General features: G+C 32.2%; 1 protein-coding gene across 1 annotated transcript; it reads right to left on the minus strand.

The window, feature by feature from the left end:
- On the minus strand, positions 1,420-6,180 carry LOC109347209 (putative nuclear RNA export factor SDE5). Its single transcript, XM_019586916.1, has 11 exons — positions 5,551-6,180; positions 5,323-5,348; positions 4,865-4,942; positions 4,450-4,487; positions 4,092-4,336; positions 3,598-3,680; positions 3,188-3,244; positions 2,499-2,566; positions 2,285-2,391; positions 2,123-2,190; positions 1,420-1,610 (listed from the first exon to the last, which is right to left on the minus strand). The coding sequence occupies exons 1-11, from the start codon at positions 6,158-6,160 to the stop codon at positions 1,491-1,493; spliced, it is 1,500 nt and encodes a 499-aa protein (XP_019442461.1). The 5' UTR covers positions 6,161-6,180; the 3' UTR covers positions 1,420-1,490.

The raw sequence follows: 16,962 nt of genomic DNA on the forward strand, positions 1-16,962 counted from the left end.
TAGAGTTTTGCCTTTCTATACCTAGCAATACAATATATTTATTTTTTTAATGTAGTTTTAGTTAAAATTGGTGTGGGTTGCTCTTATATATTCATTGTCATGGGGAAAGGCTTCAAGAAAAGTCGATTCTTCAGAAATGTTTTTGACAAAAATATATTTTTGTAGACCCTTGGCTACAAGTTTGGTTAATTTTTTTGTTGCTAAAAGTTATAAATTTTAGTTTTGTTCCATCCTACTATCTAAACCGGTCATGAACTAGCCAACTTATAAGGTCATGACCCATGACCCATTACGCCCAAATGGTTGGTCTAATCGAGGGAAAAGAAACAGTAACAAGACATGGCCTAGTCAGTACTTGCAAAACCAAGACCTTTGTTGTAGGATTGTTACGTTATACGTTATCGGACAATGTAAACATTGCTACAGATTTGAACAGGTCGTCTAAACATTGTGAATTATGCTCTGCCATATAGCAGGACATGCTTAGTATATGACTAATCAGCCCGAGTAGGTGACAAAATGACTCACCCTCAATAAAACATTGTGCTAGCCATAGAACAAGCAAGACGAAACCATTGACACGGATAAAACAATCTATACCAATCTGGGGCAGACCTGACAGGATGACTTGCCATGATTAAAATATCTCATCATGAAATATACCACATTCAACCTCTCTAGAGGACCATCATAAGGAAGTTTACATTAATACTTTCACTTATATTCTTACACCCTTATACTTTTTCTACATATCTTCACTAGTATTGACTTGAAAGTCAGAGTGCTTTTTTCAAGTATCTACCTAGGCAATCTTAGACCAGCTCTTACTCAGATTCAATAGGTAGATGAGAATTCCAACCCTAACTCATCCATACAAAAGAACAAGTTTTTTCGTAAAACTTATAATGTAGGAACGTGTTTTTAAAAACAACAAATAAAATATAGGAACTGACAAGTAACACGTTTTAGGGAAATCATAGGTGGTGGTTGACTGAAAGGTGAAGTTAACCATAATACAACAATGTGTAATTTCCTTTTTAAAAATACAAAATAAACAAGCCGTAAAATAGCAAATACCTTAATTTTGTGTCTTGCCTGAATCTTCCAGAGTAGGACAATAGGAGAATATAATTGTTTTGGAAAGAAAATCATTTTTTTATAGAAAAACCAAACCTTTTAATAAATCAACAAGGCGTTGATCTAGTGATGCATGTCTTTACTGGATCGGATCCCAGGATCACCAAAAAATCTAGGATTTGATTCCTGGAACACTTATTGGGAGTGACAGTCACACACTCAAAAAGTGAGTAATTCTGGGATACCCATAAAAAAATTCTAAGAAGCCAGCAAAGTACAAACAATAGTTCCTCCTTGAATTTGATGTAATAATAAGTCTAAAGACAAAGCAAAACTGTATACATCTTTAAAAAACTAAATTGATGAGTAATGTAAACTTTATCATTGACACCAAAACAAACATTTACTAATGATCACTTCTTTGGGCCAAAACTCAAGCTTTTGGGATCAATGATGTCCACCTGAATACATAAGATCCTACCATTGTCCTCTTCAGTCCATTCAATTGAATTCTTCTTCAGAAGCTTTGTCATCTACACCATAAATTATGAATATCCTTAGTCTTCATCAATTGGGCTTAGAGAAAATAATTGTCAATATCTACCTCCTAAGAAATATAAGGAAGTATTTGGTGCATGGACATGCAAAATTTGAATGCTTGTATAGGATCTCCATGCATGGATAAGAGATGATCGAACGGGGATTTGTTGTATCCAAGTTTGTCTCAACCCAATCACAATGAAGTAAAAATAGACAAAATCATAAATATTTAATTTTATTAACTAATGTAACATATTGTGATTGGTGTGAAATAGACTTTAGAACATGTATGGGGACAACACAGAGATGATCATAGGCATTATAAGTACCAATATATAATGGCCATGTAATGTCAATACAAATTATGTCTCAATATAAGGCTTATCTTATCTTAATGAGTAAACCTTGAATGGAGCATTGGATATGAATGATGAATGAAATGTTCATAGTATAAAAAACACTTACACTATCATGTATACTTTTTAAATCGAAGTGTATGTCTTACCAATCTTTTTCGAGCCCCTTTGATATCTTCATGACCTGTCCCAACTACAGCTCTAAGGTATTTGATTGCTGAAAATGGAAATGTGAGAAATAATCTATAAGCAGCAAGTATAAGCAAATTATTTTGTATGATAAAATAAGTTGGAAAGAAATAATTGCTTACAAGAAATGCCAGAGAGAGAAGTTAAATGAAATTTAAGCAGACGAAGAGCATCCTTTGGCTCATGTTCAACCAAGTCAAGAGGCATTGAATCATCATCATTGGTTTCACTGTAGCCAAATTTAATTAATGCTTTTTCAATAAGCCAAAAAAGGAAACACATGGTTTAATAAATAAAAATATAGGGAGAAAGAAAGTGCTTTTTTTTGCTACTAACTTTGTTTGGAGAACCTTCTGTGCAGATTTTTCATCTGCTTCTCTAGCCTTTTTGTTGTAAAAAAGCCCCTGGATGTTAAAGAAAATAGTAAACAATCAAACAGCATCACTAAAATGGATTATTAGTTAGTAATTACTTATGTATTTCTATACTAAAATGTATACAGAGATCTGTTGTTATAAATCATGTCTCATACGTTATCCTACAACAATAATGATACTGAAGCAAAAATAACAATGTATTTGAAACCCAATTGGCTTATGTATAGAAAAACACAATCAAATAAACAACTTGAGGACAAAGAAAAATATGTAACTGAAGTGTCAGCCAATGATATATGTTGTTCTATGTACTATTGCACCTTATAACCCTCCAAATAGTTCACTGAAAATATGCTGAACCCTCACACTTGAAAATTTGAACCAAATCATTTACAGGAGAATGAGTTTGACGTAAAAGTAAAATTGTTACTTAGTGATTATAAGGTAACGAGTTCAAATCTTATAAACAGTCTCTACGCTTATGGATAAGGCTACAATATCTACGCTCTCCAAACTCTACTAAGTGGGAACCTCATACACTAGGCCACCTTTTTTATGGGAGATGTTTAATAATTCCAAATAAGCAAAAGTTAGTCTAATTCAAACAAGATTAATAATCTAAAATAAAATCAAATGACTCATATGTACCTGTTCTAGAAGTCTGTCTACCCGTGCATAGTCACCCATAGAAAATGCTTCAACAGCCTGCAATGCAGCTGAGATAATTAAAACTACTAATTCAATCACATTCATAGCATTATCTATAGAAAATTGCAAACTTCATTATATCATTTCCCCTCCTAAGTCCTGAACCAGTGCAACATAACTATTGGCCCTGATTGGTTTCGCATTAAATCCAACTTGTTTCACAACTTCCCTTAGGGTCTGTTTACGAGTTGGTTTTCGGATGGCAGGGGAAGACTTGGGAGTCATGAAATAAACTTGTAGGATTATTCTCAAGCTTTCCATTTGCCTTCTTTCTCCTGTAAAAATCAACTTGCAAACAAACCCTTCGTGTGTACTCCATAAACATCTAGGGAAAATAGAAACCATCTTACAGATCTGTAGTATTCTTTCATGGTAGTCCAGTTCTCCTTCACGGCTTTACGCAGTACTTTGTAGCTATTCTCATCATCACTCTCTACATTCAAATAATGTTACAAAGAGGATAAATAACAAAAAAATTTATCAAAACAGATTCAGAAGATAGAGTAATCTGATTACAGAAAATGTTCCTTGTGAAGCAAGGAAGGTAACATGGCAATGAAAGCTTATATGTATATGTTGAGATTGTGTGTTGATATGTGACAATATTATTTTATGAAATTGAAGGTTCAATCATGAGTTTTTATCAGTTCATTATGATTATTACTTGAACACTGTTGTCTCATTAGATAATGACAGTTATGAAGTGCAAAAGAAAAATTGCTTCTGAAAAGCTATTTATGCATAGAAAAGGTGAAGAATAATCATGAACTACTGAGCTAAAGCTATCAGATAGTTACAAATAATTTTGGATAATTACTTAGTACTCTCACTTTATTGCTCATACCTTCCTTGACAACTTGTGGATCTACAACAGTAGTACATTGAATGGTCGCGGTGTCTTCATCTTCGATAAGTTTCGCAACGCTAATATGGTATCTACGATTTGGTATTTCTCGTACTGGAAGCCTACGCTGCGATAATTCTTCAGGCCTTTCTGGATAGTCAAATAATGATTCTAGAATTTCTTTCTGGAGCCCAACTCTATCTTTGTTACTTTTCGGTGAATCGGTTGAATTGTGCAATTCCTCACTACATAATGCATTAACATAAATTGAAGTATTTATCCTATGACAATGAAAATGATCAAAACAGAATAAAGTAACATAAGATGAAATATAGTAAGCAACACAATGGCAATGTACTTGGATGCATAGTTTGCAGCTGAATGCTGATCTCTTGGCTGTAACAGGAAAAAATAAAATCAAGAAAACTCATAAGGAAACTTGAAACAATGGTTTATATTTAAAGACATATCAAAATCCAAGTTGCACAAAGCAGAATGTGTTATTAATGGAAGGTTTATGCTCCAAATAAGAAACTACAATTGATTTTAAAGTGGATTAGTAAAAGCATTTAAACAAAATACATGTGGTATTGCAGATATTGGTCTAGTACATATATTGTTGCATAAAATGAATTCACTAAGCGCGAGACCAGTGCAGGTGCAGGAACAACCAGACAACTATTATCACAATCAAATTATGCAAACTACACAATTACGGAAAACATTTCAACTCGTTCGAACTAAAGTTTTATATTTTTAGCTGAAAAACTTACATTTTCAACAGCCAGATTAGAAATGTCATCACATTTCTTCAAAGTGGAAAATGACATATCAAGTAGCTTCTCCATAGTCTGCATAATGATTCCAAGTCAATCCTCGTATATTACGGGTATACGTTTAAAGAAAAAACATGAGGTAACTAAAATGACAGAATTTTATAAAGAAAAGTGATGCAAATACTCAAACATTGATAGTAACATTTGATTCTTCTTATGGCCAACTAATGAACTTAAAATTTGGATAAATAATTTCTATATCTGAGCTATTGGCCTATAAAGACTGAGAACACTTCGCAATGTAATAGTCAGCTACCTCTCTATACCTTCACATGAGCATACTCTTTCAACTACAAATTTATCCCATTGGAAAATTAGTACTTATTGGTGTAATTTTCAACCATCACTCAGGCTACTAAATTTTCAAACATGCAAACAAGTGAAAGTGATTTTACCTTTTCCACATCAAATCCACAGAGAGCTGCAAATGCAAGAAATTTCCTTGTCAAAAAGATCGTCAAACAAAATATTTACAATGTATTGATATGAGAGGAAAAACAGAATATTCACTAGACTAATTTAAGAGGAAAAAGAGCTTCCATGCCTTTTGCCTTCTAATTTCAAACAGAATCATTCATTACTAAGTACAATAAACACTCAATAAAGAGGTCTAAAACATTTACCAAGAACATCCACTATCTTTTCCTTTTCAAGTTCAAAGCCATCTCCAAGCATCTTAATGAGGAAGTTGACAACCTCATCTTTCATATGACCCTTTGATGATTCAGTACCCATAGAAGACTTTTCACCCCATATCACTGATTCGGGGAGCTCGGTCGCATCCAACTTCAAAGGTTTCTTCACTTCCTGATATGGCTTAGTCGATTTCTTGTGCCGAAGGTAATCTTTTCCAACAAAGCCAGTAACACTGCCTAATGATGCAGGCTGAAATTTTGATTTCCCAGCTCCAAAATTTCTCTGCCCATCAAAAGACTTTGGAACAACACTTGCAGATGATGACATTGCAGATATTTTCTTAGCAGGTTCACTCGCAGTTGATGACATTGGAGATAATTTCTCAGTAGTTTCACTTGCAGTTGCACCTTTGAACTCATCCTTTGAGGTACAAAGAATTTCAGCAGCCAAATTAACATCACGATTCGCCCCGCAATAAGCAGTTGCTATGTCCTCTAAAGAAAATGTAGAAGCAAAAGATTCAAGCAACCCCTTCAGGTCCCTTTCTTCAATGTCAGACAGTGAATTCATTTTCAACAATTCTTCACAGCATAGCATAAAGTTACAAAAACAAACAAACAAACATAACATGTTAGTCTAAGTCAATAACAGCAAATTGCAATAAAGAGAACATCAGAAACTAGAAAACTGAGGTTACCGTAAAAAGATATCACAGTATCACAGTATCACACTTGAAACTTTCTTTAGTAATTTATCTATTTGTAAAAAAAATACCTTCTTTGAACTCGAATATTACTTTACACCTAGACTAATTGGAGCTGAATTAAGCTAGACTAGTAAGTTAGTAGTAGCTACTCAATGAATTTATAATTATAAGACTCATTTGAGTTGCGAGAGATACTTAAGACACAGATAGACTAAATAAATTTATGGAAGAGATGTTATATTAAAAATTAAAACTTTGCATTGTATCTTTTTTTATTCACCCAAGACATTGTTTAAGTGGAATTCATTTTTGTCTAGATTTGAAGCAAGAGTCGTAAACTTTGTTGTTTTCCTTTTACATCTATTGATATGCTTCTTAGTGAAATTACTAAATAGAGCATATATGATAATGATGCATGTAAAGGTGGCATGTATTATGTATACATGCATATATGCATGTTAAGTACACATGAGATAAAGAAACAAATACAAATTGGACTAAGGTTGTAAAGGAACACATCTTTTGTCCCAACATGTATATTACATCATGTATCTTTTCATTCACATTAGTAAGAAAGTAAATACTTCATTTAAATTTAATTGATGATTTACTTTTTTGACCAATGAAAAACAAGAAATACATATAGTGGTAAAAACTTTGGAACAAAAAATGTGGAACAATGATCTTCTCCATTAACGGGAAGATAAATAGTTGTTTTTCCTAATATTTCTAATAATAAAAATGTAATTTCATTATAAATAAAAGAATAAAAAATTATAAATTGTCTTTTATATATTATTGTATACACTTAAGTCTCGATCAATGAGTGATCGATCAATGAGTGATTATAAAGTGACATTTGTCAATAGTCATTACTGTTTTTTATCCTAATTCATGTCATTTTTTTGTTGCTAAAAACATACACTATTCATTCTCTTTCTTCTACGCGCTCTTGGCTTACACACAAGTCACGCCACTACATTCCTACCAATTTTGATATATGAGTTCAATTTAATAATTATTTTTAATTAAATGTATATATATTAATAAAAAATAATTTTTATTCTAAAACATAATAAATGATTATAATATTGTCCTTATTTAATATTGTTCATTAATTGAATGGTAACAAAAAAGTAGGGTAAGTAAATTTTTTAATATAGCCAAATGAGGAAAAATAATAATAAATACTACATAGGAAATATAAATATAAAGTATCTTGTAAGAAGAAATTTCAAAATATTTTAGATAATATCTTATAAGGATGGAATATCATATAAGGTAGAATAAAATAGTCTTTGGTTCTATAAATTATTTTATAAATTTTAAATAATTCCTAAAATTTTAAATGATAATTGGTTTTAATTTATTTTTAAATCTAATTCTTATTTCAACAACTTAAGAAACTTAAAGGTTGAAATTTTACTACCGTAAGGAATTAAAATATCATGTATAGTGAAATTAATAATTAAATAGTGAAAATCACAACCAATTAAGATAAGATCTTATGATTACATTTTATTTGTTTTAGAAATTAATCATGAAGTTAAGATGAATCAATTCTTGATCTTCTGGTGGAATGACTAATGAATGAATCTTGTTACATTAATTGTTTATAAAGAACCAAATGCGATTTTCTGATTAGATTGACCAGTCTTATTGAATTATAATATTTATGATTTTCTGATTAGATTGTGAATCAGACATAACCCTAGATAATACAGTATAAGAGTATAGTTAATTCTTTGATATCATATTTAACATTAAAAAATGAATTTCATACAAGCATAATAAAATTTATAGGCTAAAGGCATTGAAAATAGAAGAGAGAAGGAGCCTGACAATGAAGGGATAAACTTCAAAGTTAATATTTGTTTTGATACTCTACTTTTCTGTTGTACTAATCTCTTTATGAGTGAAATTTACTCCTTGTACAATGAGAAAATACAAGAATTTGGCGAGATATAGATTATATTATAACTATATAACTTTTTTCTATTCATAAATATTTAATGCAATTCAATTAATTTTGTTAAAATATTTTTTTCATTAAAGCCAACCATTAAAAACTTTCAATTTTTTTTTATGGTTGTCATCTATTTTTATATAATAAAAAAACTCATGATGATGTCATTATTGAACAAGTGTGAGATGCTTGTCCAATTTTTCCTCTAATAAAAATATCTATTTTTAAACTTTTTTCACATAATTACTTGTCACATGTCACTTCTTCCTTGATTTATTTCCCTCATAAAAGGTTTCATGATACCACTATATACATATCTATACTATATACATATCCACACTACATAATTACTTTTGTATAATGTATCTTTTCGTAATTAGTAATAAAAATATATATAGACTATGTAATGTGTTTTCTTGCTAATAGTAAAGAAAATAATTACTGCAATGCTCATACCTTTTAAAGTTTTCATTAACATATTATCTTTTAATGTGTTATCCTCACCCCCAAAGTTAGTTCCCTCTCCCTCTCTTCATCCCCTTCTTAATTTTATATCATATTATTTTTGATTGATTTTTTTATATTTAATTCTATTTTTCTTAATTTATATTGCTAATTAGCTATTTCCAATTTTTTAAATTTAGCTATCAAACATCTGATTTATCTGTTACCAAGAAGATTGAAAAAAAAATAGTGTACACTGAATGTTAGCCTATGTCAACAACAAGAAATTACAATAAAGAGAACATCAAAAACTAGAAAATCAATGTCACTATAAAAACATATTACATTGTCATACTTAAATTTTCTTTAGTAATTTCTCTGTTGGCAACAAAAATACCTTCTTTCAACCTGAATGTTATTGTACACCTAGACTAATTCAAGTCGAATTAAGTCAGACTAATAATTTAGTAGTAGCTACTCAAGGAATTTAGAGCTATAAGTCTCATTTAAGTTGCAAGAGATATCTAAGACACAGATACACCAAATAAATTTATGGACGAGATATTATATTAAAAAATAAAACTTGCATTGATTTTTTTTATTCACTCAAGACTTGCTTAAGAGTCAATAGTAAACTTTGTTTTCCATTTATATATATTGATATGCTTCTTAGTGAAACTACTAAATAGAACATATGGTGATGATGATGCATATAAAGGTGACATGTATGTAATACATGGTAAGAGTATAGTTAACTCTTTGATAACATATTTAACATTAAAAAATGAATTTTATGCAAGCATAATAAAATTTATAGGCTAAATGCATCAGAAGGAGGAGAAAGAAGGAACCTGACGATGAAAGGAAAAGCTTCAAATTTGAATATTTGTTTTGATACTCTACTCTTCTGTGGTACTAATTTTTTTTATCAGTGAAGATTACTCCTTGTACAATGAGAAAATACAAGAATTTGGCGAGATATAGATTATATTTTAAGCAGATAACTTTTTTTCCATTCATAAATATTTAATGCAATTCAATAATTTTGTTAAAATATATTTTCATTAAACCCAACCATTAAAAACTTTCAAAAACTTTTATGTTTAAAATATATTATTATATGATAATAACCAATATTATTTCATATACATTGTATTGAAGATGCTTGAAATATATTATTGTATGATATCTCACATTGTCTAGTATGGAAATGGAGTAAAAAAACAAATGTAATATATTATACCCAAATCACTTATTATGTGCACAAATTAGAAATACCTCACGGGCCTTGGCCCATGGGTGTGCTAGAGGCCTAAAGCTTCTAAATCTTATTCTCTAATAGTATCTTAGTAGTCACTCAACACTTTCAGAGACATAGACATAATTGACCGAATCCCACTAACTAATCTCTTGTTTCTCATCTTCTATTTATTATATCGTCATTTATTTGATTGTTTGTCGTCAATATTGTGCAACAATCGCTTCCGCTAGTTCACACGAGAGACTTCAGCGAACATAAAACTATTCATAGTAAATATACAAACAATATGAGAGTTGAAGTTATAAAGCATGAATTCCTTCACACATTCTCAATCTAAATAACATACTATAAGGGTGTCAACCTCAAATAAATATTAAGAATAAAAACAATTCATAAGAATCAAAGAATAAAAAAATAAACAAAAATATGAGTCAAAGTGTATATTACATTTAATCCCAACAAAGAAGAAATTTAGGGAGTGTTTGTTATGGCCAATTTATGTTTTCATTTTCAATGAAATCAAAAAATGAGTGTGAAAACATGTTTGCCTTGTTGTTTTCATTTCGTATTTTAGGAAACATGACATTCATTTCCTGAAATTTTGAAAATGAAAAAAAAAATGTCATTTCCAATATTTTCAAAAATGAAGCAATGACATTTCATTGAATTTTTTTTATGACTTTTTATTTCATTTGTTCTATATATTTTGATGTTTTAACATTTTCATATTATTCCAATTTTTTTGATGTATTAAAAACTTAATACACATTTATATTTTACTTTCCTATTATACCCTTATTTATTATTTCTATTTTCACTACATGTTTCTTCATTTCTTTTTAATTCATTTTACAAAATGTATTAAAGATGAATATTTTAGTGAAATTGTATTGAATTTTTATATCATTTAATATTTTCTTAAAGCATGTACAAAATCTTAAACATTAAATGATGTTACTCTTTCATTTATCAATAAAACACTAAAATCAAATGATAAGTACTTCCAGATCACCATACATCCTCATAATAGAATTTATTTATTTATCTTTCAACATAATAACTTTTTTCGCATCTCTTATGATATTGTTGAAATAGTTCGACGATAAGTATGATAATATATGATTTTGGTATAAAAATTGATGTCTCTTGAATTTATTGCAACCTTAATTAAATAATAGAGCATTTGTATATTAATAATTTATGTTAGCTTTTAATTTTTTTTGGAGCACTTGCAACTACATGATGCTCGTTATGACCTTCCGCATATCTTTGTGGTAGCTAATGACCAAGTCCAACTATTAAAGATGATTAATATATTGTTGACATAAAATATGTTGAAAAAGAAAATGCAAATATCAAATATGAAGACATCCGACGAAATCATTTGTATTACCACTTTAGTTATTAAAATTTAGAATTGAACTAGTTATAAAGGCAAGTGTCATAGTTTGTAAAGTGTACAATGAATGATTTTGAAAATGAAAATGATAATAACAAACATGTTTTCAAGAAATGAAAACATGAAAATAATAACTGCCTTCCAAATCATCAGTTAATTCCTCTAGCGTTTCCCTCATAAATCTACACTTTTATTTGGGATAAATTGCCTAAGAAAACTAAGAATTTTGAGTACAAAATGTTTCCTTTGAAACTTGGCACCATAAGTGTCTAATTTTGCCCCTTTAGCATACTGAAATTGTGCCATTCTTGCTTAGTGATATGGGTTCTCGTTGAACGAGACGCTTCATTCGCCCCACATTATTGTTTTGTTTGCCCTTGTTGAGCAAGGGTTGTCTCGTTGAGCGAGATTGTTGTCCTTATTAAGCAAGGCCTTATGCTTCGTGAGCGAGAAATGATTAACGAGGGTCTTCACGCATGTGCTCACTGAGTGAGACCCTTATTTTTGTGCACAATGCTGTTTTTTGCATTGGAATAACTTGCAAATACACTTTCAATGGGAAATTTTGATAATTTATACAATGTATTAAATTGAACATCTATTCACGACATTGCGAACAATTTTAGAGTAAAAGTGCCTAAAAGTTAATGTAAAATAGGCAAAATTAGCACATATCAAAGCACCAATTAGAAATACCACATATTTTTTGGCACCTGGGTATAAGGCTGATGGTGCAAAAGCACCACCTATTTCATTTATAAAAAGCCAACAAGTACAGAGGAAACAGAGAGAAAAGAACAAAAAAAGAAAAAGAAATGAAGAGCATTAGAATTTTCTAAATCTATAGCTAGGCAAACCCATAGCATTCCTAGCAAGTTCAGATTGAATAAAATGAGGCGTTGAGTTCCATCAGGTCATTCATTTTGATCTGATTCCAAAGTTTGCTAGTTTGCCAGCACAAAAATTCCCCTCCCTGAAGATATGAGTGACTTTGAAGTTCATTTTTAATATGATGCTTATGCACCTGTTCCACCTATTCTGCAGCTTCCAAGGCACCAACAGATGGCCTTTAAAAAACTGAACAACTAACATGGAATCACATTCAAGCCATAAGCACTTCCAGCCCTTATTAAAAGCACGCTCCACTGCTAGAATAGCTGCTAAAAGCTCAGCATAAATCGCATATTGGATGTCAAAATACAAGGCAAAAGCTGCCATACAATGGCTCAACCCATTTCGGAAAATTCCACCTCCTCCAGCATGCCCAGGAGAGCCCTGAGCAGCCCCATCAGTGTTAACTTTGATCGAATTTCCCATAGGAGGATCCCATTAACTTCAATGATTTTAGGAGCATGGCTGTGACATATAGGGACCTTTAGAGCTCTAAGAATTTTAAAATCCGTTAAGGAGGAGTTGGCACAAAAGTTGCAGCAAGAACTAGAGAGAGCTATATCCCCTTTGACCTTAGATAAAGCTTAGGAGGAATTTATTGATTTGTCCTCAAATATGTTAATGTTTCTACAATACCAAACAGTATTGATAACATGAATGATGCTAGCCACTAAAATTTCTCTAACTTGAGGGCTCAAATTCATGTTACAAGCCAACATAATTGTATTGATGGAAGTAGTGTCCAGGTTAATTGAGAATGTGTTTCCTAACCAATTCCATAGATCTGAGGCAAGCTTGTATTGCAAGAATAAATTATCAGAAGTTTCAATGTGAATTATGCACAGATTGCACCTGGAAATAATCTCACAACCTCTTTTCCTCAGATTCTCATCAGTTGGCAACTTTCTATGAATCAGTCTCCATAATGTGAAGGATTTAGAAGGAGGAATGACCATAGACCATATTAGAGAGCACTAGTTAAATTTGTTACCCGGAGTTGAGAAATGAGCAACCGCATTCTTCATGTTTAGGCAACCCTCAGAAGATCCTTGCCAAGCCATTATGTCTTGATTATCAGAGATTGTAGTCTTAGAGATGTCCTTTGATATATTTGGGAAGAGATTGTTTAGACTTGAGGGAATAATCCACTTCTTATTTAGAGTGAATCTGCCACTGAAGCAAGCAAATTTTCCTACATCTCCAAAGGAATTGATAGATGATCAACAAGAGGTCTCCCTAACCAGTTGTCCCTCCAGAAGTTGATTTGCTTGCAGTCACTAACTACCCAGATTGAGTTCTCATGAGCAGTTGACCAGTGATCTTTAATACCTGGCCATATTGAAGACTTAAAGTACCTATTGGCAATTTTGAATTTGCTATCAAATCTTTGCCTGTAGAACACAACCCACTCTTGCTTAGAACCCGACATTTCCCAAGTTAACTTCAACAAGGAGGCTTTGTTGAGTAAACTTATGGATTTCAAGCCCAAACCACCTTCTAACACTAGAGAACACACCTTATTCCAAGAGACAGTTACTAGCTTCCTGATTGCAGTATCACCTGCCCATATAAAGTTCCCCATGCTTTTATCCACTAGCTTGATCAGTTGAGTTGGCCACTTATATATATGAAAACTATAAACCAACATGCTTTGGATAATTGACTTAACCAATTCAACTCTTCCCATAATAGAGAGTGTGGACCCCTTCCAAGTTGTCATGTTTTGAATTATCTTATCTGCTATGGGTTGCAGGTGGACTTTCCTTGGTGTCCCTTGAAACAAAGGGACTTCAAGGTAATTGAAAGGAAGGGAACCAGCATGAAAGCCAAGAATATCAGCAAGAATTGAGGATTTCCTAGCAGTAATTTTCCCTAAGTAGAATTTGCATTTGGAAATGTTTATTTGTTGACTTGAGGCTAAAGCATAATCCGAGATGAGGCTTTTAAGGTTGATTAAATCTTTCTTAATCCCCTTGCAAAAAATAAGAATGTCATCTGCATAAAGAACATGGGAAGGAGTTTGAAGACCCTCAGGCCCAGAGATGGAACTAAGCTTGTGAGACCTCACTAGATCAGAGATACCTCTACTTAAAACATCTTCAGCCAAGCAGAAAAGCGGGGGGGGGAGGATCTCCTTGTCTAACTCCTCTCTTGCAACCAAAGAAACCAACAGCCTTGCCATTAACATTAATGGAAAGCTTAGTAGAGTGGAGGATGATAGAGATCCACTTAATGAATTGTTGGTCAAAACCAAAAGTTTTCAGAGTCATGAGTAAAAACTTCCAATCAATAGTGTTAAAAGCCTTCTTAATGTCCAGCTTGATAATTAGATTACCCCCGGATACTTTATGCTCTAACAGATTAGTTGCCTCTAATGCAAGGCAAATACAGTCCTGAATTTGCCTACCTTTTATGGAACCTCTCTGCTCCTTGGAGACAATTCTAGAGGCAATAACCGCTAATCTATCAGCTAGCACTTTGGAAATTATTTTGAACTGAAAGTTAGCAATGGCAATTTGATGATAACCTATTTTGGAGATTCTTTTTGAAACAATCTATCTTGTTTGGTGTTACTAAACCCACGGTTTTTGGGGTTATTTTTTATGATGAAATTTGGGCAACAAGAAATATTGTAAGATAAAAGAAGATGGTAAAGAAATGAGGGTGATAGGCACCACAACAATGATGTTGATAAGTCGGGTGATATTCGCCATAAGAACGTGGTTCTTGATAAGAATTTCTAATGTTGGTTCAGCCAAGAAGCTTGGAGAAGATAACACTCTCACACAAAGGAAGAATCCTTAATTTTTACTCAAAATCAAACTTGTTTATTTCTCCATCTAAAAGTTACACTTATAGGAAATAACATGGTCGGTTACATTGTTCCAACCGAAATACCCAAGGTAAAATTCCTTATGGGAACTCCTAAAAGATTCAAATTACAAATAAATGAAAACATTGAATTCTATGAAAAGCCCTAATTGATTGCAAGGAACCAAGCATTTAGCCTTGGATTCACTACATTTTCTATGAAGAATTCGGCCACCCTTGAAGTTGTGGTCCACACGAGTTAATGGTAACCTTGAGTCCCATGCAAAGCTTTAACCACGTGCAAGTAACAAAGTCTAGGATTCCCTAATTCTTTGGGAAGAATTCGTCCACCTTTAATTGTTTTGGTCTTCACGAATCAATTTGAATGCATTGCACAAAAAACATCTCTTGAATTAATCATGTTTGACTTGATTAACGGTCTTGCACGAAAACTCCAAGGAATAATCACTCTTGAAGTGATTTAATGGTTGACACAAACACACCTCATGAATTTAATCTCTTGCACGAAAATATTTCAAGAATTAATCGTGCTTGACTAAAAGTTAAGTCTTGCATGAATTACTCCATAGAATTAACCATCTTTGACTTGTTTTGAATGATTTGCACGAAATGCCCAAGTTGTCTTTAATGGTGTTGACTGTAATTAATGTTCTTCAAAGACTTCATTTATACTGAAATTCAAATAGCAAAAGACAAATTAAATGCTTGATGAACCTTCTTAGGACACAATAAATATGTCCTAGCCATGCTTAGAACATGGTTGTGCCCTACTAAAAGGGTTGAGAATTATTTTCCCCACTTCGGCCCACATGTAAGGTGATATAATAAAAGAAGTGATAACTCCCTTGGTTTGAGCTTGGGGTAATTTCCTTGATGTCTTTAATGAGTAGGATAAGTGCATTGTGTACACGTTTGGCCCTTGCCCTTGTCATGGGCCCACCTATGCTTCTTAATTCCTCATTATCCTCCTTAGGCTTATTCGGGTTCACATCATAATTGGCCTATACTCCTCAATTTTGTCAGCACCATTTACCTTAGGTATCAAGACAACATTGTTTGCATTCATATTTGGCAAGAGTCAGCTATCCCTGAAGAATTGAATCATTGAGTTGCAAACCTCCTCTTTTACAATTTCCCAATAAGTTTGGTAAAAAGAGCAACCAAACCCATTAGGGCCAGGAGCTCCATCAGCATTTAAAGAAAAAACAACCTTTTTAATTTCCTCACAAGTAGGCAACTTGGTTAGCATACTGTTTTCCTCCTCAGACACTATGTTGGATGTAACATCGCGAATTTTACGATCTTGAATTATAAGATTTTATTAATATTTTTATTAATTATATTTTCGAAAATGAATTTCTGGGAATTTTCGGTAAATAATTAGAGAAAACTTTAGTTGAGTTTTAGTCTTGTAATTCTATTTCCAATTTGGTGGTAAATTTTCATGATTTTCGGAGACAGTCGGTTTCGGACCACTGTCGAGGTCAAATCTCACCCGGTACGGCTCAAAAAGTGATTTTTGAGTTCCGTAACTCGGAATCGAATTTCGATCGCGCAGTTGGCTTCGTAATCACATTTCGAGTCAAGATAGACCCTGAGTTGGTTCATAACTATTTTCTAAAATATTTTCACTTGGAATGCCGAAATTCGAAGTTCCAACCGTAAAGTAAAATCGGGCGATCATTTTCGAGCGATCATTTTTGGCTACTCGAATATTGACCGACAATACTCGAGCATAGTTTAAATTGCATGCGTTTTGTAGAAGTCATCGCGTCGCATGAGTCACTTCACAAAATCTACCTACTAATTCCTATAGATTTCACTACCACCAAATCTCCTAAATCACTCACTTAACCCATGATTCACTCACCCTCTTGGATTTGCTAGATTGCCTTGAGAA

The sequence above is a fragment of the Lupinus angustifolius genome, chromosome LG05 (assembly GCF_001865875.1).
Source record: "Lupinus angustifolius cultivar Tanjil chromosome LG05, LupAngTanjil_v1.0, whole genome shotgun sequence".
NCBI lineage: Eukaryota > Viridiplantae > Streptophyta > Magnoliopsida > Fabales > Fabaceae > Lupinus > Lupinus angustifolius.